Raw genomic sequence first — 21,136 nt, 5'->3', positions numbered from 1 at the left:
CAGTAGGTTATAGAATAAAACAAAAATGTACATTTTACTTTTACACATACCAATAAATAGTAAAACCAGAGAAACTGATAATTTTGAAGTGGTCTCTTAATTTTTTCCGCGGCTGTATGTTATACTCTTTGCTCTGCAATAGGTTACTCTTAATTATACACTTTAACAAGGGCTACGTGAAATAAAAGATGACCAAAGACTTTGGATAGAGGAAAGGAGCAATCTTAACCTTTTGTTTTCAGTCGTGTATGACAGTCAGTGAGTGCTATGCCGTATTAAGTGTGACCAAAGAGTAAAGTAAAGGTGGAAGAAAAGAACTATTGGATAGTAATGTAAAGAGAGGGAGCGAATTGTCATCCATGTGTGTTACTCATCTGCGTGTGGTGTACTCGTCTGTAGTCCAGCACGTCCTTCAACAAGGATGTGGTGAAGGCCGGCACGGGCAGGCGGTTCCTGGGGGGCTTGCTGGACGACACCTCCTACTGCTACACCCTGGAGGTCTCCTTCTACAGCTACATGACGGCAGCAAGCGCCTCACCAACGCCCTACACAGAGGAGACATGTATCCTTTCATACCTGTGTGTGTGTGTGTGTGTGTGTGGGGGGGGGGGGGTGTGTGTGTGGGTGTGGGTGTGTGTGTGTGTGTGTGGGTGTGTGCGGCGTGCGGCGTGTGGCGTGCGTGTGTGTAAAGATGTGGTCTGAGATGCAATAGAGTGCCAACAAGTTGAAGTCGGTCACCTGAGAAACACACACTTCTTTTTCAGCTGTCTGTACTGATACACAGATTCATTGATACACCCCTTTCTTATAGAAAGCAGTCGCTGGGCCATTGGCAGGCAGTATTACACTTGTGATGCCTCACTGTCAGGCACGCGCTGGGCAAATGTGTTCACGCTGAAACATCCGGAAGCATCCTAGGCCCTTAGCCCTCAAGTCTAAATCCCCCATGCTGCCCACAGCTCAGGAAACACACACACACACACACACATAGACAACCATCTGATGAGTCTGTGCGACACAGAGTCACATACCTTGTTTTTCTTTATTATTCCTTTTTTTTTTTTCCGCCACCACATTCAGAGTTCTCATTCAGTCCGTGCATAGCAACCCACAGACTGAATCCAAATGTGTCTCGTTCGCGGGATACGGCACGGTGGAACAAAGACGCCGCGTTCCCTCGGAATCAATGCGTGCTCTGGGACGAGACAAAAGCACCCAGTGTGCAGCTGTCTGCTGCTCTGGAATGATCTGTGCGGCCGCGTCTGTCGACACGGCAACGTGAGGCGACACGAGGAGACGAGAGGAAATGCAGGCTCTGTGAGGCCTGGGTAATGAGGGCCGGAGCTGGGGGGGTGGAGGGTGGCCTGGGAGGGGGGCATAGTGTCAGTCCATTGTGACTGATGCTCCCTCCACCCCCCCCACTCCTCACCCACGAGCTACCCCTTCATCTGTAGAGAGGGGAGGCACCCGCATCGATTCCTTAATTACTGAGGGAAATCATTACTGGGGGGGGGCTGAGTGTTGGGCTGGCAGGGGTGTCTCTGGCACGCTGGGATCAAGACGGGAGCGCCCAGGCCACCTGAGCTCTAGACTGCACTTTTGAGAGGGGTTGAGAGGGGGTAAGGGGCCATTGATTTCCCTGCCTGTTGAAGATGGGCCTGGCTTTTTATGTGGGTTTTTTTTGTTGCTTCCTGTCATTCTTTTGAAGAGGTAGGGGGCTAATTTGAAAAGATGGCCGCTCTCTTAAGCACATACTCATTTGCGCCCTGGTGTAGCGTAGGATGCAGTGTTAACATTTCTCTGTTTTCCCTACACAGCAGAAAAAAAAGAAATCACGCACACACACTCACACAAATCCCCTCATTGGGGCTCTGGCAAACTTTTCCTTTTGTTCCCACCCTTAATTAAAGATGGAAGTGAGCAAAGAGTGGACAAAAAGGTTTCCCTCTCCTTCTGTCTCTGTCTCTCTTTCCGTGTCTCTGGTCAGCGCTGTGAGATAGGTGTAGCATCAGTGCCCTCTAGTGGTGGGAACCTGTCGGAGGCTGCAGCTGCTGGGATTTCTATATCGATGCAGCTCCCTGTTAACAATCTGTCTCCTCTGGCAAGTCAAAGTCAAACTTGATCTATACCAGTTCATCATGTAAATTCAGTTATTGGCATGGTATTCATGATACTGGCACATTTTGTGTCATGTTTTTCTTTACAAGAAAATTGACCAAAGATAGCTGGAGGTTCTGTAAGTTTGTAAGTATGAAAGTAAGTGCATTTGTTGTATGTAAACAGGGAGGTAACACTGTAACTCCAAGAATGATCTGATCTTTTCTTTTCCTCATAACCGTGTCCTCTCAAGAAGTGTCAGGTCCAAGGCCATCTTGGTTTTGTGTAATGAGCTCTGGCCGTGTACAATAACTCTGCAGCCTGGAGAGTCTGCTGAGAGAGAGAGAGAGAGAGAGAGAGAGAGAGAGAGAGAGAGAGAGAGAGAGAGAGAGAGAGAGAGACGTACAAAATGTTAAAAAAGGTAAAATATTTGGCTGCTTCATTGACTTTAGCAAAGCTTTCGACTCAGTATGGCATGACGGACTTATGTTGAAGTTAATTGATAGTGGAATTGGGGGCAAAACGTATGACATCATCAAAGATATGTATAAAGACAATAAATGCTGTGTAAAAATTCACAACGGACTAACAGATTATTTTGAGCAGACAAAAGGAGTTCGACAAGGCTGTTGCTTAAGTCCAACCTTATTCAATATATATATAAATGGTTTGGCCACAACAATTGAAAGATCTTCATCCCAAGGTCTTAAACTTTTACACAAAGAAATTAAATGCCTGCTTTTTGCCGACGATCTCCTACTACTCTCCCCTAGTGCAGAGGCGCTTCAGGAAAGTCTAAATATTGTAAACGAATACAGTCTTACATGGGCCCTTCCAATTAACCTGGATAAATCAAAAATCATTGTATTCCAAAAAAGACACTCAAAACACAATAATAATTACAGCTTCACAATAGGCGAAGAAAAACTGGAACAAGTTAAAAAATATTGTTACTTAGGACTAATGATATCTTCAACTGGACTTTTTGATGGAGCAATAACTGATCTAACGGAAAAGGCAAGAAAAACCTATTACATGCTCAGGAAATCCCTACTAAAATATAACCCCCCCATAAAACTCTGGCTGAAACTCTTCGATACAATACTTAAACCTATACTGCTGTATGGAAGTGAAGTTTGGGGAACCAAATTTAAAAATAAATTCGACTCATGGGACAAAAGCCCCCCCGAAGTATTCCATATGAAAACATATTAGGTGTAAACAGAAGTTCCCCCAACATAGCATGTAGAGCAGAGTTGGGAAGATACCCACTCCTTCTTGACACTCAAAAGAGAGCAGCTAAATTCTGGAACCATCTTCAAACATGCAAGCCAGACAGGCACCACCACACTGCTGCCCAACTGAGGGATGAACACCCAGAGAGAGACCCCTACAACTACCTTGTTCAAAAACATGGGCTCAGCACGAAAGACATTAGCATTGCCTCTAGGCTTAGAAACTTAAAAGAAAGCAATACAGAATATTATATGAAATGCTGGAAGAACCAAATTAAAGAGTCCAGCAAATTAAATGTTTATAGAACATTAAAAAAGGAATACAAATTGGCACCATACCTTACCCAAATCAAAAATTATAAACAAAGAATTATTTTGACAAAATACAGGCTCAGCGACCATAGTCTCGCAGTGGAGAAGGGGCGGCACAGACAATGCTGGGTGGCTCCAGAAGGGAGACTATGCGTCCACTGTAATATGAACGCTGTCGAAAATGAGCCTCATTTTCTTACGGAATGTGCAAAGTACCAAAATATAAGAAATGCATATTTCAACCAATTTGAAAACATCCACCCTGGTTTCATGAACCTAGATAACCAACAGAAACTGCCATTCCTCCTGGGGGAAATTGAGACATGTATCTTTTTGGCTTCTGAATATGTGCAGTCCTGCCACATCCTCCGTGAGCAGGCCATATCACCTATAAACATAGGCCTGAACTCATAGTTTTTTTGTTTGTTTGTTTTTTATCTATTCTTATCTATTACTGTATATGTTTTTTTTTTTTTTTTTATTATTATTATTATTCTTTATGTAATTATTATAATTAATGAATTGTAATGACTACTTTTTTATGTATCTATTCGTTTTACTTGGTATTTACATAATTTATCTGTTCCTGCATTACCAATTCTTATTTTTACTATTGTTATTATTATATTGTTATTATTATTAGTGCTTTGGCAACAGAGAGAGATTAAATAACGAAAGAAAAGAAAGCAATTTATTGCACTGAGGAAAGGGTCATAACCAGGTGTAACACAGGGCTGGAATGATCCGGAACGGCATTCTGGTGCCCTTTAGGCTTGGAGGCAGAAAACAGGCCTTTGATTCGATGAGTCATTTACTGCAGGTTAACCCCATGCCTGGATTTTCTGACCAAAGCTATTTTCATTAATGCTGTGTAACATATAGAAAGAACCTATCGTGTTTTAGCAGTCAGTACCTTCGGTAAAATGTTAACAAACTTGCTCATCTTTTCATTTTTAACATAACAGTGAAACAGTGAATCAAGTTAATTTGTCTATCTAGACTTGGAATATCATGCGTGTGCGTGTGCGTGTATGTGTGTCTGCGTGTGTGTGTGTGTGTGTGTGTGTGTGTGTGTGTGCGTGCGTGTTTGTGTGTCTGTGTGTGTGTGTGTGTGTGTGTGAGAGCGCCTTCTGTGCATGTGCTGTATGTAAATCAAAGCTACACTTCTCCTGTACAGACTAAAGGCTAAAGCAGGCTGTGTCTAGGCAGTGTGAATGCCCCTCGGGTTAACATCATGCACCCCAAGCAAACACATAATGGCCTCCTTTCCCTCCCTTCACTGCGCCTCTCAGCCCTATAGAGCACAGGAGCAGGGTGTGCTGAGCCGGGAGGAGGCGCCTGTCACAGCGGTCCTTTGTGCTTGTGTGTGTGTGTGTGTGTGTGTGTGTGTGTGTGTGTGTCTGTCTGTTTATCGCCCGCTCCTCCTCCTCGGCTCGGAGCCTGTGGCAGGGCAGAAGATGGATGAGGCAGGGTATTAAACTAAATGGCACAGCATTTTAATAGTTATTACACTACAGGGTGAGGTGGCGAAGGGGGTCCAGAGCGTAGGTGGGTGGGTGTTTGGGGGGGGTGGAGGGGCCGAAGAGCGTGCGGGGGTGCGGGGGGTGGGAGATGAATGTACCCCAGCTGAAGGTCAGACACAAACAGGCCCTGCAGGCTAGCGAGGCCCAGCCCTGAGAGAGTGGGGGGGTGTTGGGGGGGCGAGGGGTGGATGTGGGCCGGCGTGCAGAGAGGGCAGCGGGGACTTCGTGTAGAGCAAAGATTGGGGTCAGACAGGTGAGAGGAATCAGCCGTGTCACTTTGGTGTGTAGTCTTTTTTCCTGTTCGGTTTTAAACGCTCCAGTGGCGAGTGCTCAATCGAGCGTGCAAATCATCAACAAAGACCTTTACGTCTGCCGCCCCATTCCACAGAGAAAGCAAAAATCACACCAAATAAATAATTACCTGGACCGAAATTAACGTCCCTTAACCCCGCCTCCACCCCTCCTCTCTCTCTCTCTCTTGCTTGCTCTTTATCTCCCACCTCTCTCTCTCTTTCTCTCTGTTCTTACTTTCTCTCTCTCCGTAGAGGTCAGAGTAGTCTTTAACAGTAGTAGGGATGGTACCAAGCCTGTGTCTCCTACCTCCTATCTTCTACCCACCTATGCAAGTTTAATTAGAGCTGATTGGCATGCTGTGAATTTCAGATGGCCCAAGCAGTGGGACAAACACATCTTTTTAAATGATTTATCACCACAGGTAATTGAACACGAATGTGTGAGAAGTCACTATGCACGCCATGCTGAGTTTCTCATGTTCAGTGTTTTTTGTTGTTCTTCTGTTAGCATATACCACTAAGGCTAGAAATGGAAGCTAGTTCTAATCTATGGCCAGCAGGTTCTCGGTTATTTATGTGTCTGTTACAGGTTCTCCATGAGAGCTATGATGGGTAGTAGCGACGTTTGTCACTTTTGTCTCGTGTTTTTGTTCACTGTCTGTAGGTGACCTTTGGTGCATGTAGATTCGGGAGAAAATGAAAACACAGAACTAGAGTAAAAGCCCAGTATTTAGGGACAACTCCAGGAACCTTTTGGTCACATGGTAACTGACCAGACCCTTTCTCAGTTGGACAGACAGCTTGTCTGTTTCAAGTGTCTTTTTGCATTTCCACCATGGGTCCACCTTTTGGCATTCTTCTCTCTGTGTCTTCCACTGGCCTCACCCATGGCAAACTAACGTCCTCTGTCTGAAGCCCCAATGTTCTTTTGGAGGTTAGACTGTTTCCTGTCAGTTCCTTCTTCATGGGCAGGCTGTGTGTGCGTTTCACAGCCAGAGCATCTTTAAAGGTGAGAGCAGGAGAGGGGCCGAACAAGTCTGGGAGCCGGTTCAAAACCCAGCTTGACGCTTCTGACTTAGAGAGAGAGAGAGAGATAGAGGGAGAGAGGGAGAGGGATAAGGAGAGGGAGAGGGAGAGGGAGAGGGAGAGGGAAAGGGAGAGGGAGCAAGCTTCTCCATGACTTTCAACGTCTTTTCAGAGGTGCACTACAATGTGAGGGCCTCATTTTCTGTACTTGAAACTTTTCTTGTCTGTTACTTTTCTCGCCACGATGACCTCCAGCGAAGGTCACCACGGACTCTGATTGGGCCGCGATAGCTGAGATGGCTGTCACATGACTGGACGGGGAGACTGTGGAGCCTTGCTGCCCTTTTTCCAGGCTTGACAAGCGAACAGGTTTTGCGCTTCTCAGAGGCTCCAGAAGCACGAGAAGCCGAGAGACAGGTCCATGTTACGGCTCTGTGCCATCCCTTCCCCTGTCCTCTCTCTCAGCTGCAAATGTCTACTCACAGACCTATTATCCCCGGGCCCTGCTGTAAAAGTCTCACTCAATCAAACGCCGACGCTCGTTGTCAGGGCCCTTCGTTTTGGTGCCGCTTGGCTGAGAGTGTTGTGCCGTGGCGGAGACGTCCTGCACATATAAATTGATACTGCACGAGCACGATGTGGAACCGGACAGCTCCACGGTTCCTGCTGCTCCGACATCAATCACTGCATTATGCCATCTGGATGGGCTGACAGTTCTCCCCGGCCCCTAGGAGATCTGACAACAGCATGCTATTGACATTCTCAAAGTGCGTGCTCGAAAATAAGTATGTCAAGAGTGCATGCTAGAATCCAAAACCTCCTAATTGAACATTTCAAGCTCCACTGGCATTGACAGGCGGTTGATGGACAGTGACAGCTATGCAAATCATGAACCCGCAGATCAATTAAATGCACGGCCCTTACTGTGGAGCGGCATATGATATTGTTTCCCAGTTTACTTTTGGCATGATTTTATGAAATTTAGTTTTTTCCTGATTTCTTCTCATCTTCCATGAAAGTGTTAGCCTGACGATGTCATACTCATAGTTCTAGTCAGAATATGAGTCTGATACTGAACCATTGGGCTGTGATTATGGGGCGTGTTTCAACGAACCAGGGGGAAAAATGCCTCTTCGCTCAATTGGATACCTAGAACCAATCAGAGCAACGTAGTATGACCATCTGATACATTAAAACTTTAAGCTGATCCCGTAGGAAGGACGGCAAAAACATCTTTTCGATCGACAAATGCCTTGATCGCGTTTCTCTGTTCCTCTTTCAAAATGAATGCGCTGTCAATATCTGTTGTGATATACCTGCTCACGTTACTTGTTAGCAGCAAGGCTAGCTAGCTACTATGTGTTTCAATGGATTTTTGGTGTAAGCGTTAGCAATGACCTAACAATAATGGTCTAGAGCAGGGGTCTTCAACAGGGGGTCCGCGACCCCCAGGGGGTCCGCGGAGGTACTGCAGGGGGGTCGCGAAATCTTTGGTTGATAAGACAATATTTTTTTATATTTCTATTAAAACATTTTTTTTTTTTAAATTCAACCAATTTTTTTTCTCCCAAATTTAAATGTCTTCCGAATCAGAATTGTATTTATTCCCTTTAAATTTACATTAACATAAATCCAAAATATTGTAGCGAACGTATAAATTGATCCAGAAGACGTTATCTTGCAGTCCAATCGACACATTCAGCTACCCACAGGAGCTCTCTCAAGCTGGGCACCGGTTCACTCACAGCACCTTTCATGCAAATACGACAGCCCAGGCACTAGCCAATCAGATCGCGTTTCTGCTCAAGTCTTAATAGCGCGAAGATCAAAAATAAAAGATGGCGGACCAAACTCCATAGCTGGTCTTGTTTGTACCTATAAATTGTTAGTTTGACATTTTTTTGCTTAGATTTTAAAAAATAAATAAAGAGAAATAGACACTGTACAAGGTCAAAAAACGTTAATTGTAACTGAAAAGTAATTGTAACTGAAAAATAAGTTGTTACATATTGTTAGCTCAGAGTTGTTTGCAAGATGTATGTTAATAAATGGCAGTGGCCCGGCCACCCTGTACCTTTCATGTTGTTAAATGTTGAATTCAATTCAATGTTAAAAAATGTTAAGTTAAAATATGTGTTCAAAAATGTTAGGTTAAATTCAATGTTAAAACATACAAATGTTAATGAATATATTAACCTTTGTATTATTTGAATAGCTTAGTATTGAATACACAATAACAGGGTAGCTATGTTTATTTGGCACTAGGCCCAGTATATTATAAACAAAATTTTAGGCAATTGATATAGTAGGGGGCTCATCTCGCCATCAGTTTGGGGGTCCCTGGCCTGAAAAACGTTGAAGACCCCTGGTCTAGAGGTTTCCCAACCCATGGGAGCACTATCCATGGGCCGCGAAAATGTTTCAGATTTTTTTTTTTTCCCATTGGTGGGCCGTGGAGCGAGTAACTGATTTTAAATTGAGAACAATATTAATTAAGGGCGTCAAAGTTAACGCGTACATCTATGATATTATTGTGGCCGAGATTAATGTGATACAAATATTTTAATGCAGTTGACGTAACTTTGTTTACTTCCGGTGTGACACTAGCGGCGCGTGCCTGCAGACAGTTAGGCAGGAGCGACCGAAGCAGTAGTGAAAGGGGGAGAGAGCTGAGGGATTGTTTGGCGGAAAGTTTCTGTTTAAGAGGCCAAATGACGGGACAATCGACAAATCTAAAGTTGTATGTAGCATTTGTCAAGCTGAAGTTAGCTGTCACAGAAGCAACTCGTCTTTAAGTTCTCACCTTAATGCAAAGCACCTGACAGAAAGCAACCCCAGGTTAGATGATTGACAACCCACACTCCACGACGTTTCTAGGAAAATAACTAGACCAAGTTTAAGTTATCAACGCTGTATCAGTTTGGGTTGGTGGTGACTGTCGGCTCTTCAACATAGTTGAAGACGGTGGGCTGACTGAGGTGTTCCAGATTGCTTCAGGGGATAATTGTTACGATTTACCGTCGAGTGGCAGCATTGTGTTTCGCATATTACTTGCTTGATGGCGAGAGAGCACGAAAAAAAAATACCATTAAACAACTGGTGATTACTCGTAAATGCATAGGATTCGACCGACGCATTAGTGCTGTTTTTGTGCATTATCATTGGAGTGGTTATGCTTTTCTGTGGACAGCTACCAACTCAAACGACTGTCCAGGAATGATTGGTGCTATTTATGTTGATTATAGATTGCAGCCACAGATTTAATTCATTATTTAAATTATTCTAATCATTATATTGACCTATTTGAACCTATTTGTTTGCATGTCTGAAGCATCACCTATTTTAATTAGGCCTAGCTGAGTGGTCTTGTTTGCATGTTCCATCACTTGTTTTGAGTACATGCTATCTTTTGGGTCTTTTCTGGTTTGATTTCCTTGCTTGTTTGCTGTGCACAAATAGGCCTAGGCCTACTGCAATTAAGTTATCTGTGTGTATTTATGTTGTTTTCTGGTGCACAATACAATTTTGATGCTATATCTAGAGTTAGATTTGGCAGGTGCTGATGTTGCTTTTTCTCAGCCATAACAATCGCTTATTAATTACAATCAGTGGTGTAGTCCAGGGTAAACGCAGGTATACGGAGTATACCCACTTATTTTTCTGTCGGCATTAAGTATACCCACTTCTCAAAACAGGGCGTTTGTCCTGTGCTGTATGGGCTGCTTAAACTATATTAAGAGTATACCTACTTCTATAGGGACCACTACACCACTGATTACAATGAATGGATTATAGATTCAATTAGCCTAATGGAATATAGATTCGCTAAAATAAGCGGGGTGTCTGTTGGGCCCCGACCTGTTACAAATACGAAAAGTTGGGCCTCGGAGTCGAAAAGGTTGGGAACCTCTAGACTCTAGAGCGCTTCAGTTAAGACATACAATCCTCTGCAACATTTGCGTTGCACATATACAACTAACCGAGTCAATGTAGACATAAAAAAGTCGTGTAGATAGCATAATTTACATAAAATATGTCCCACTAACAAGCTCCAGATACGCCGCCATCTTGGGAGGATTTCGAATCTACCGCTTGATCATCTGTCCATCATCGTATAAAGCCCGCCCTGACAATTTGATTGGTAGGGCATAATCCGACCGATGATACTCTCTCCCAACTAGCTCAAAGCCAGACCGAATCTCCCAGACCAAAAATGTTGTGGGCGGGGTTCGGGCTGGTATCCAGGCTGTGAAAGTGTAGTATATCACAGTGTTTCATAGTAAAGGCTCAGAAAGGGAACTTATTTTGAACCATGCCTTGAGGACATTGGGGTGGGGATAGGATGGGGTGGGACCTGTTCGATGGTGTTCAAGTTCTGGTCCATTAGACCAACCCGCCCATTTCTGCTATTTCTTGGGATTTTAGAGTTGCCGAAGGCCACCGCCAGTCTGTGTGTGTAAGTGTGTGCTTTTGTCTGTGAATTGGTTGTGTGTGTGCACATTTATGTGTCTATATGGATGGTTGTGTGCAAGGATGTGGGTACAAAAACGAAAAACACAACGAGAAAAAAATGGAAAAACCAATTAGAGACATAATGTCATGCCCTGCAGTCTAGTGCTGCCGTATTGCCACATTTGTCCTACAGGAAAGAGGATACAAGGTCCTCTGAACATCGCTTGTGCTGCAGGGTTAAAGAAAAAAACATGGTCCCTTCGTGCTCGCCTGTTTACTGTTTTAATTAGCATTGTTAATTGGCTCTTTGTGACACCCTGGTGACAGGCCTGTCGCCTGATGGTATTGATGGCGCTGATGTCCCCTGATCTGTCTGCTTGTTAGCGGACAGCCAGCTCAAGACCATAGTGTCGTGTTCCTTGTCATTGGGGCATCATTGTCCGTCTGTCTGTTCTTAGCACCGCACGCGGGTAAACAGGGCGGTAAACAAATTATTTGTCGTCCCCGTTGAAGGCGTCCGGTTCCCTCTTGTCTTGTCACCTTAGCACCCCAGACCCCATGGTGACTTGTCCTTGAATAACAACAAAAGGCGACTATCGATCTAAAACGCTTGTTCAAATATTCAACCCTCTCACGCCTCAGTGGCCTCTCACCCCTGTTTTTTTTATTTTTAGACCTTTTTAAAAACCTTCGCTTGCTATTTTAATAGTGCCACGCAGTAAGGAAAATAGACCCCAAAAATTAGACCTGCAGTGGCTTCTGCAAAAGTCGAGTAAAGCCTCTTAAAATTTGCAGGTCACCATAACTGTCGCCGGAGCACGTTCCAGGCCCATCTCTCTTCATCATCGCGTTCTCAAAGTGAAGGCTCAAATTAGAGGATGACAGACATGGAGAGAGTCTGGGCTGCGGTCGTGGCAGGAGAGTTCAAACTTCTAATGAGTTGCTATGCCATTAATTAATCTCCTTTATTAGGGTGGTGCTGCCAGAGAAAGGGCCTTTCTTCTCCTGTGGATACAGCTCTCCTCTGTGGTTAGCACTCAATTTTGTCAGCCATGTTGATTTTTGGATGAACCTAGTTTTCCGAACTGCATTTTTCAAAGATGGTTTGGTTTATCTTAACCCACTGGCCAACAAAGTAACTCCTTAGACATAAAAACACTAGTTGCTGATTGTGAAGTCTGGAAACAATATTCTGCTGACTAACATTAGTTAGTCATTTCGAATTTTGGATAAATCACTTTTTAGAACTGGTCTCAGATCATTTGGTTTATCAGACCAAATAGCAGATAGAGAAGCTTCTTAAACATTAAACTCTAGTTGCTTTTTAACCTAAATGAAACCTATTATGATGTTTCTGTGACAATGTATCAAATGGGTATGTCCATTATCAGTAGGGCATTTGCCTTATGTTGATATTTCATAATTGGGATATGTGATAAAAACTCATTAAAGTCAAAGTCAAAGTAGCTTTATTTGTCAATTACTTCAAATGTCAAGACATACAAAGTATTCGAAAGGGATTGAGCTCGTCCTCAGGATTGGCATATACAGTGTTTATACTGTGTTTTTTGTTTTGTTGGGTTTAGATTTGTTTTTTGTGAGGGGTTGGGTTGGGTTGTGTTGTTGAGACAGTGATGCGGTTCTCTCATACAAAATGACTAAGGTGCAGGAGGGAGTTTTCAAGGTTAGGCTTCCCTCAACACCACACGATTATTACGCAACACCTCTCACCTCCCTGCCTTCTTTCAGTGGGGGAGCCGTTGCTGTTTTGGAACATTTCCGCCGTCCAGACAGTGTGCTTTTGGCAGGCCTTTCCATCCTTCAGCAGATTCCCTTCCCAGACTGCGGCAGCTTCCGTCGCTTTTGGCCGCGCGCCAGCATCCAATCAGAGCACTGGAGTGCCGGCCCTGCGTGCAGCTGCGATGCAGATGAAGTCTTCTCTCCGTGCCGGCCGGCTGTCCATCACGCGCTTCCTGTAATAGATGTGAAATGTGACATCACAAGCTGAGAGGCCATCTGCACGCCACAGGCCCCCGCGCTATTTCTGTCATTTGCTTAGAGCACGCAGAAAACACACGCCGCTGCACTTTCACTATCAAGGGGAAAATAGCAAAACTTTTGCCTGAGGTCAGAGCAGCGATACCAAGGATACGAGGGATTTTTTTTTGGGCCGAAACCAGCAGTCGTGAGGCTAAAACCATCCATCTTCATGCTGCCATTCACATGTATTTAAAATGTAAAGCACTCCAGATGTGGCTGTTGAGGAATACTTCAGAGAATTATTGCTGCGAAACACGTAGCGGTGAAAAATCCATAACCGAATAAATACAAGGACCATTCTTCACGCCACGCGGTGCTGCACCACTACACCATGAGTTTCATCACATCTCACTCAGGTCTGGCACCTGACGCCGTTGTTTGTCTTCAGGCTTCCCTAAAAATAGAAGGGAAGCAGAGGTTGCAGCCTCAAACAGATGGGGCGTAAATACCGCCGGAGCGGGAGCCGTGGAGAGATGAGCCATCAGCCCGCTGGGTGACGGATGGGCGCTCAGGGTGGCACCGCATTACCAGGCTGAGGTGACTGAACTGGAGCGGGCGCCTGGCACCTGCAGGGTGGGCTGATGTAGGGAAGGAAGGAGGGAAGGGGAGAAGTGGCTGGCACCGGGGGCGAGCTGTTCATCAGCGCTCATCAAGGGTCTCCTGTCAGCCACCCAGACGAGTAACTTCATTACAGGCTGCTTTTTCCTTCACACCTGCTTTAACTTTGCCAACAGTTCAGCGGAGACAAGAGAAAGTCAACTGTGAGCAGAGTTGGCTCGGATACAGCGTTTGTTTTCTCGGTAAGAAAGACCCCATTGCTCAAAGCCTGCCCAGTGAGGACGAGCTCAATTAAGTGCAGAAATGTTCGGTGAAAACAAATACCTTTGACTTTACTTCTTGTTAGGGCAACTATGCCAGATGGTTGTTGTGCATTCTGCTCATGAGTGTGAGAGCATGTTGTGTCTGTAGCGGTGTGGTTGGAGGTTATGTGCATAGTATGACCAACAAAAAAGCGTCCACTCTCAGGGCCCTCCATTCATACTAAGGATGGATTGTTTATGGGTTAATGACCTGAGATAATGGAATTTCCTCTGTGTGCTCGGGATTTATGTTCCCAGCGTAATTTTGACCGTTGGGAGAAATTGGAAAAATAAATATAATAAACGACAATATCGCTCTCATCCTTGTATTTCTTCTCGGGGCTCTTCCTTCAATCACTGAGCGCTGACAGTCCGACAGGTCATATCTGAACATCAAAAATGGGGTGGCAGGCAGAGGTGAGGGATTAAATCTCTGTCGATTCATCACATCTCTCCTGCACACTGCTGATGCGAGACACCATAACAGCAAAAATAAGCCTCTGCGGCCTTCTCTGCAGGAATATGCATTATTTGCTGCGGTTAGGCTTGCTGTCGCTCCTCGGCTTGAGGAATAAAAGTGATTTGTGGAGAGGCCTTTCCATTCTAGTGTTTCTTGTAATGCAGAAAATGTTCGCTCTCACCAGGCGAGCCGCAGATAATCATCTCCTGCCCTCGGCATTGTCTTTCTCCCATTCCACTGAGACGGCGTGCATCACTGCTCATCCCAGGCTGTTATCTTCACAGCAACACTGCGCCTAACAACGGCGTCTAATGATGGAGGGCCGGCATTTATTGGTGTGCTCCACAATGCAATGGGCTTGGCTGTTCCAAGGAGCTTCAGAAGAGTCTGAATAAACCCTGGAAGTGCCATGAGACTCTTCTTCACCCCTGTGAGTTTTTGGCTGATCTGGCTAGACAACTTGTGATTTACTATCGATTGGGTGAAAACGTTCTCTCTTGTCTCCTGGTACATTTGTTTTTCTTCGCTTCTCACTGTTGGGTAATGGCCAGTTATTTACTGCAATCAGTTCCCAGGAGAGACTTTTACTTATTTATTTCTTGCCTCAATTAAAAGAAAAAAGTCCAGAGAAGAGATGTAGAGGCACATAGGGGCATAGTATTGTTTCCACCACTGAGCTTCCTGGTGTGAGACATGCAAGCAGGGGATGGCTAAACACACAAACACAGGGGGCATAGGCCTCTCTATTACTGAAGATTTTAAATGCTACATAACACAGAAAATGTATGAAGCCTTTAAGATTTGTTATATATATATATTTGTTGTAATATTGTTTTTTTATGCCCCACTGCTTATGAATATGGTTTTAAAATGGAGCCCTAGACGGTACCGCTTCTGGTTTGTTTGTTCAGTCAGCTTTGGAAAATGAATCATTCTGTCACAGTCTATGGATGCATATCTGTTTTAAAGATCATCGCAGATGAAGTTCATTTGACATTTATATTGAAAAATCAAATTCAATTAAATTGTATTGAATGTACCTTAACAAGCCTAGACATGAAACTGGGCAGAAATGTCGCCCGTACCTTTCTGGAGTACTACAGGCTGAACAACCTCCTGGACGACAACAAACCAGGAAGTCACATCAACAGGTGTGCTATTTGACTCCTCCATTCCTCCATACCTTATGTGTGACTACATTATGCGCCCTTCCCGTTTGCATATGACAATGAATCACAATCAAGTCTTTACTATTCTCCTCCAACAGCCTGAATGTATTGCCAAGCGGTCGCCATGGGAACAATAATAGCAATGGAAGGAACCAAGACGGAGAGAGGAAGATCCACGGAGTGAAGGGAGACTGTTAAACTCAAGGCTTTAGTATGTAGTTCCACAAACCAGCCAACCAGTGCAGAATAGATGTGCTTCTTTTATAGGTGGCCTGCACAAAGAAAATGGACGATTGGCCATCTTCAAGGCAATAAGGCATACAGACAAAATGACTTATACTCCACATAATAGCCTACTTATGGAACTCTGAAAAGAAATGCAGAACTCATGATTTATAGTGCATGTAATCTCTTGCTTGCACTACCAACTGCTAACAGGATCCTTGTACAAGAGACAGGGGGACAGCGATGCCCAAATATTAAGGTTTTTTTTCTCTTCATTTTTGGTTGCTGTGGTGGCCTTTAAATCTAAGCAGTGGTGAAGAACACAGTGTGCTTTAACTAAGCATCTTGCCTTTAATCTGCTTCAAATGTATCTGATTTGTATGCACTTATTTGTACCTGTAAAATGCATGACTATTGTTGTTATTTCTTTGTATTTAATTTTTTTGTGTGTTCTGTCACAGTATTTCATGTTTAAATTATAAACATTCCATGCACTGGAAGATTGTTTTTGGATGGTTAGGTTGCTTGAGACTGCATTTTGTTTGCTGCAGAAAATAAACATCTTTTTGAAACATGAACACAGTTAAATGATCTGTGAATTTGTCAGCAGAAAGTAGAACAATTATCATCACCAGTATCTTTGAGAAGTTATACCCATGATGTGCCCTGTGTTCATACAATTCCAATGATAATTTCATTCCATTCTACCACAGCAATTCATCACATTAATTGTATGCCGTAAAATTGAATTGTAAGGGATACAAATGCATATAGACTTATGCACAAACAAAAATACCTTATGATTCAACGGCTAAAACATCAGACACACATCTTGATCACACTACTTCAGAAGACTTGCTAGCGCATGCATAAAAGCATGTCACTTGCTCAACAGAAAACGAATTGGCACAATGGGCCGAGACTGAAAATTGTCCAAGCCATCAGTCAAGGCTGGCATGGAGACCAACATGTATTTTTCAGGCCAGTCATTTGGAATAAGTGAAGCAATCAGTCAGAAACGGCCTAAACAAATGACTCCTGCATTTTGCATGTGAGACGAGAGGGCGGAGGAAGCTAATGGGACTGAAAAAACACATCCATCTAAAGATTATTTTACTAGATACTTATGTCAGGGGTACTTTCCATCTCTTCTGTCCTCCCTCTTTTTTTTCTTCCTCACACAGACACTCACTGTCTCATGTCAGCTTGCACACACACACACACACTATGTGTGATATTTCCTATCTCCCACCCTCTTTCTCCCACCCTCCTCTCTTTCTTACACACACACTCAGGTAGCCTACTTATACAAAACAACTCTTCTTGCATCAGAAAGCCTTTCCCACTGTGCCGTCATTTTTCAACTGGTATGATGACCCATTATTGTCCTCTTCCTTGCTTCACTGGACCCGCCGCATCAGGCTAATTATATGCAGCTATGTATGCCTAGAGACAGTGTAAACTGTTAATTATTTTTTCCCTCAACGCTGTCATCTCTTTTGCTTCCATTTTCTATTAGTTATACATTGGCCCCCCCACAAGCTAAAGGAAAACCATCATATTTTCCCACCAGGCTCCTTCATTACACTACAAAATTCTATTTCAGAGCCTCCCATGTAGTTATACTTATCAGGCCGTAAACATTTCTCACCTCAGCATGTAGGACCTTAAAGGAGAGTGCGATTAGTACATAGCCTACTGTGATAGAACTCGCATTTGTGTGTAGTGTTCTGTCTCACAGGCTTTCTCTGTTAACAAATACACAAAGTCAATACAGCACAGCACACATTCAGACACATTCCCTCACACCAGGCGCTCAGGTGGTCACATGGGATGTGTTAGTTAGAGTGTGCTGAAACTATGGCAACGAAGTTTGAAACGTGGATGGGTGGAGTGACTCCACCTAAAAAGTAACAAACATTTGGCATTCAAGATGCCTCAAAAAAGATTGAGATGTACAGTAGAACTCCAGATTCAAGCTGTAAGTAAAATGCTCTCTTTGCGGAACTTCTGAATTCTGAAAATGAAACTAATGCTTAATCTTGTTTCCACGGTTATTTTGTTATTGTTATGTTAGCTAAAGATTTCACGTCATAATCTACAGATAGAATAGCGGATGTGCGCTAATGTTTTTAATGGTATGCTTATTGTGCTAACGTAACTTTCTAGGATACCTACCCACCATATCTAACTTTATATCATAGTTAGCTATCACTAGCTAGCTTGCTAATTCATTTTAGCATCTAACGTTTGTTAAGGTATAACATCAGCTCGCACAACGGACGTCGGAAACTAGGTGCTCTTTCAGTTGTGTCAAGTTAGTGTGCTAATTATTTGCAGCCTGTAGGTTAACGTGGAATTGAGTTTCATGAAACAGTTTATGGTCGAGGCTACATAACAACAGTTTGCTCCTGTGCCATTGGACATGCACACTGACATGGCATTTATTACAGTGCATGAAAAGCCCTGTACAGGGCCGTAGCCACCATTGAGGACACCGAGGTCATGTCCTCGGTAATTTTTCCCTTAAGTTTCGTTTCATTTGAATTTTCCCCCTTATACTTCAGAAAGTAAAAATGTTAACATAAAGCAGGAAAACCATAAAGCCCAACTGATCATGTTCTGCCTCTGCTTAGGCCAGCAGTAGGTTACTGTTGTCATGGACACGAATATAATTACTCCTTCAAAGTTCGTCGCGTGAGAAATGCAAGGGTATCGATACCACTGATCTCAAAAAGAAACTGGATAGCGCATTCCATGGTTTCAAAGTGACGCCACAAGCGAATCGTGGCGGCCATTTTAAAGGGACCACTTTCCTGATTCAGACCAATGATTATAACGGGCGATGAATATTATATATAAGATATTTTCATTAATTTGCATATTAAGCCTTAATTTCAAGTTTTCATAAACACTAGGTGCGTTCAGAATCGCAAACATAGGCGAACGTTCACGAACGATTTTAAAAAATTTCCGTTAAACGAACATTTAAGCAAGCAAACGTTTACGAACATAGGCAAACTGTCTGAAGAGGTACTTCTCCACAAACAGGATCGCGGACTGCAAGAGATGTGTTCCCAGATGGAGATTAACATGGGTATGTGTTGAATTTCATGAAAAATATCGTATAGCAATTTGAGTTGTTAATGTATGTATCTTTGTCTCAGTTACGTTGAGAAGCGTATTTTTTCTGAAAGTGTAAATGAATGCTAGTCTTTCCTTAACAAACGTTAGCTTTGTTGTGTTTGACGTTTTTATTATCTTATGATAGATACCCAGTAAAGACGTTTAAATATGCTTGATTGAAAATTATAATATAATAATCAGATATTACCTTATCTGAAAGGTAATAGTTGGTTGTGAGTAATACGTAGGCTATTTAACAAAAGTGTGTCGAGTAGAAAAGTGCTACATATAGTGCCCATACGACCCTGGTGCTACACAAGTTGCTAAAACAATTAGCGCTTTAGCTACTAGTTTTTAGAACAATGTTACGTTTGAACCGCTTGTAAGATGTCTGCATTTGCTGCTGTAGGGTGCGTAGATGTGTAATGCACATATTCACGGTACCGATTTCCTCTCCGATCCGCAGACGCACTTGACCAGCCCCCAGCGGACGAGGTGGTAGTCATTGGCAGTAAGTGGAAATATCCCCACTAGGTCACTACAACACTAATGCTTACTGTATTTAGAAGGACCACCCAGTTTGGGGATTACTGTAGAATGGTTGCTAGATGGTGGTGTCTTATCTGTGAGGCATTACTGCAGTAAGATCGTCATTATGTTAAGTAGGCTGCGTTAACTTAGGGGTTAGTTTTGTCCATGCAACTAGTCTAGTATTATTAAGCGTGACTGTCTTGAGAGTGTAGAAGAGTGTCAAATGTTGTCTTGTTTGTTTACATTCCAGATAACTGGCCCCAGACCGCTGTTTTGCTCCTCATAGAGACCTGGAGGTCTCTTAAGGAGAAGTTTTGAGTGTCCCACCATTAAAAGCAAGCTTGGGAGATGGTTGCGGAGTGCCTCAGAAAGGAAGCAGTTAATGTGACATGGCAGATGTGTGACAACAAGTGGAGGAACCTTAGGTACAGGTAAGCAAAATCACAAAAACTCAACCCCATGAAGAGGAGAGTCACTCTCGCACACACTTACCTAAACAGCTGGGTAATTTTCATCTCAACATTTCTAATGCTCTTTGCTCTGCACTTTTTGTCTATTCTTTCTATAGATACAAAATCATCCGTAATGGGCATGCGAAGACAGGACAGGGCCGGCGAAAGTGGGAGCATTTCGCCGTGCTGGAAGAACTTTTTGCTGGCGACCCAGCTGTGCAGACCACAGTAGTCATCTCCTCAACCCCAACATTCACAACATGACATCCTTAGGCAATTCACTGCAGCCATGGTTCGCATGTCTCAGGGCAATGAGCTGTAACTTATTTATTTTATATTAATATTTGACTTTATCTAACTTATTCCATGTATTCATTTATGTAACTATATAGCTTAGGCCTACTGTATTCAGTGTACTGTTATTTCTTTTTTTATTGTACATATCATTTCTTTGTAAACATGAGCTGCATTTCCTTTCATGAAAGGTGCTATATAAATAAAGTTGTATTCATTATTATTATTCTTTTTCTTATTATTATTATAGCCTATAGGCAGAAATAGAGCCTAAACTATATTGAAATCATTTACTCCTTTCCGACACAGAAAGCAATATATAAAACGTTTGATATAGCCTATCTACACCCTTACTTCAACTGTTGTCTTCTGCATCCTAAAATGCGATTTGTACGTTATATCGCAGTAAGTGATTAGAGACTGGCCAATTGGTTGCTTTGAAAAAAGGTGTTTTTTTAATTTATTTTTTTACAGTTTTCTTTTTATTCAACAATAAGAACACAAATACATCAAGTCATTAACAACATCGACAACCAGAATTAAAATGTAAAAAAATAAATACAAATAAAAAAGGGGAAAAGAAAAACCTGCTGTCATGTCAATTCTGTGTCAGAAAAAAGCTGTTTTAATACTGTAGGCAGAAGTAGATAGCAGTAGCAGAGATAGCAAGTGAGCCCATGCTATTACCTTCATTGATGTTTGAACAGGACGAGCTTGTTAAGCTTCGTCCTAATTTTTGTGCCAGCAGTTTTCTGCGTGTATTCCTTTCCAAGATGGTATAACCTGACCTTGCAGTCATTTTTTGTGATGGTCTTGACGAGGCCGAAAATGTGATTGTCGTTGACAGCAGTGTCTACCATATGGTCATCAAGGTCTCGAAAAACAGTTTGTATGTTTATTTCCTTCAGTACAGAGGTAGCAATTGCATCTGGTATTCCTTTGCCTGCAAAGAAGAAATAATTAAAAAATCCCTTGTTATATGTTTATACTGATCTGGCTGCAAAACAAAAAAAAAACTGAATTGCAAACAGCTTCACTATT

General features: G+C 43.0%; 2 protein-coding genes across 2 annotated transcripts in view; both read left to right on the top strand.

Annotated features, from left to right (window-relative positions):
- The window catches only part of agbl4 (AGBL carboxypeptidase 4), a gene marked incomplete at both ends in the record, with an annotated part of 551,901 nt that extends 536,236 nt beyond the window's left edge, over window positions 1–15,665 (top strand). Inside the window, 3 exons of the mRNA XM_080831844.1 lie at window positions 400–562; window positions 15,353–15,449; window positions 15,566–15,665. Coding sequence (XP_080687970.1) covers window positions 400–562; window positions 15,353–15,449; window positions 15,566–15,665 — 360 coding nt within the window. The remainder of the gene's footprint in view (window positions 1–399; window positions 563–15,352; window positions 15,450–15,565) is intronic.
- Window positions 15,666–17,576: 1,911 nt separating this feature from the next.
- Window positions 17,577–21,136, top strand: part of spata6 (spermatogenesis associated 6) — a gene marked incomplete at both ends in the record, with an annotated part of 37,732 nt that continues 34,172 nt past the window's right edge. Inside the window, 2 exon segments of the mRNA XM_080833298.1 lie at window positions 17,577–17,594; window positions 17,596–17,673. Of these exon segments, the coding sequence (XP_080689424.1) occupies window positions 17,577–17,594; window positions 17,596–17,673 (96 nt within the window).

The sequence above is a fragment of the Sprattus sprattus genome, assembly GCF_963457725.1.
Source record: "Sprattus sprattus genome assembly, chromosome: 2".
Classification (NCBI taxonomy): domain Eukaryota; kingdom Metazoa; phylum Chordata; class Actinopteri; order Clupeiformes; family Clupeidae; genus Sprattus; species Sprattus sprattus.
Note: the sequence above shows the minus strand (reverse complement) of the source record. Positions and strands in the feature narration are given on the sequence as shown.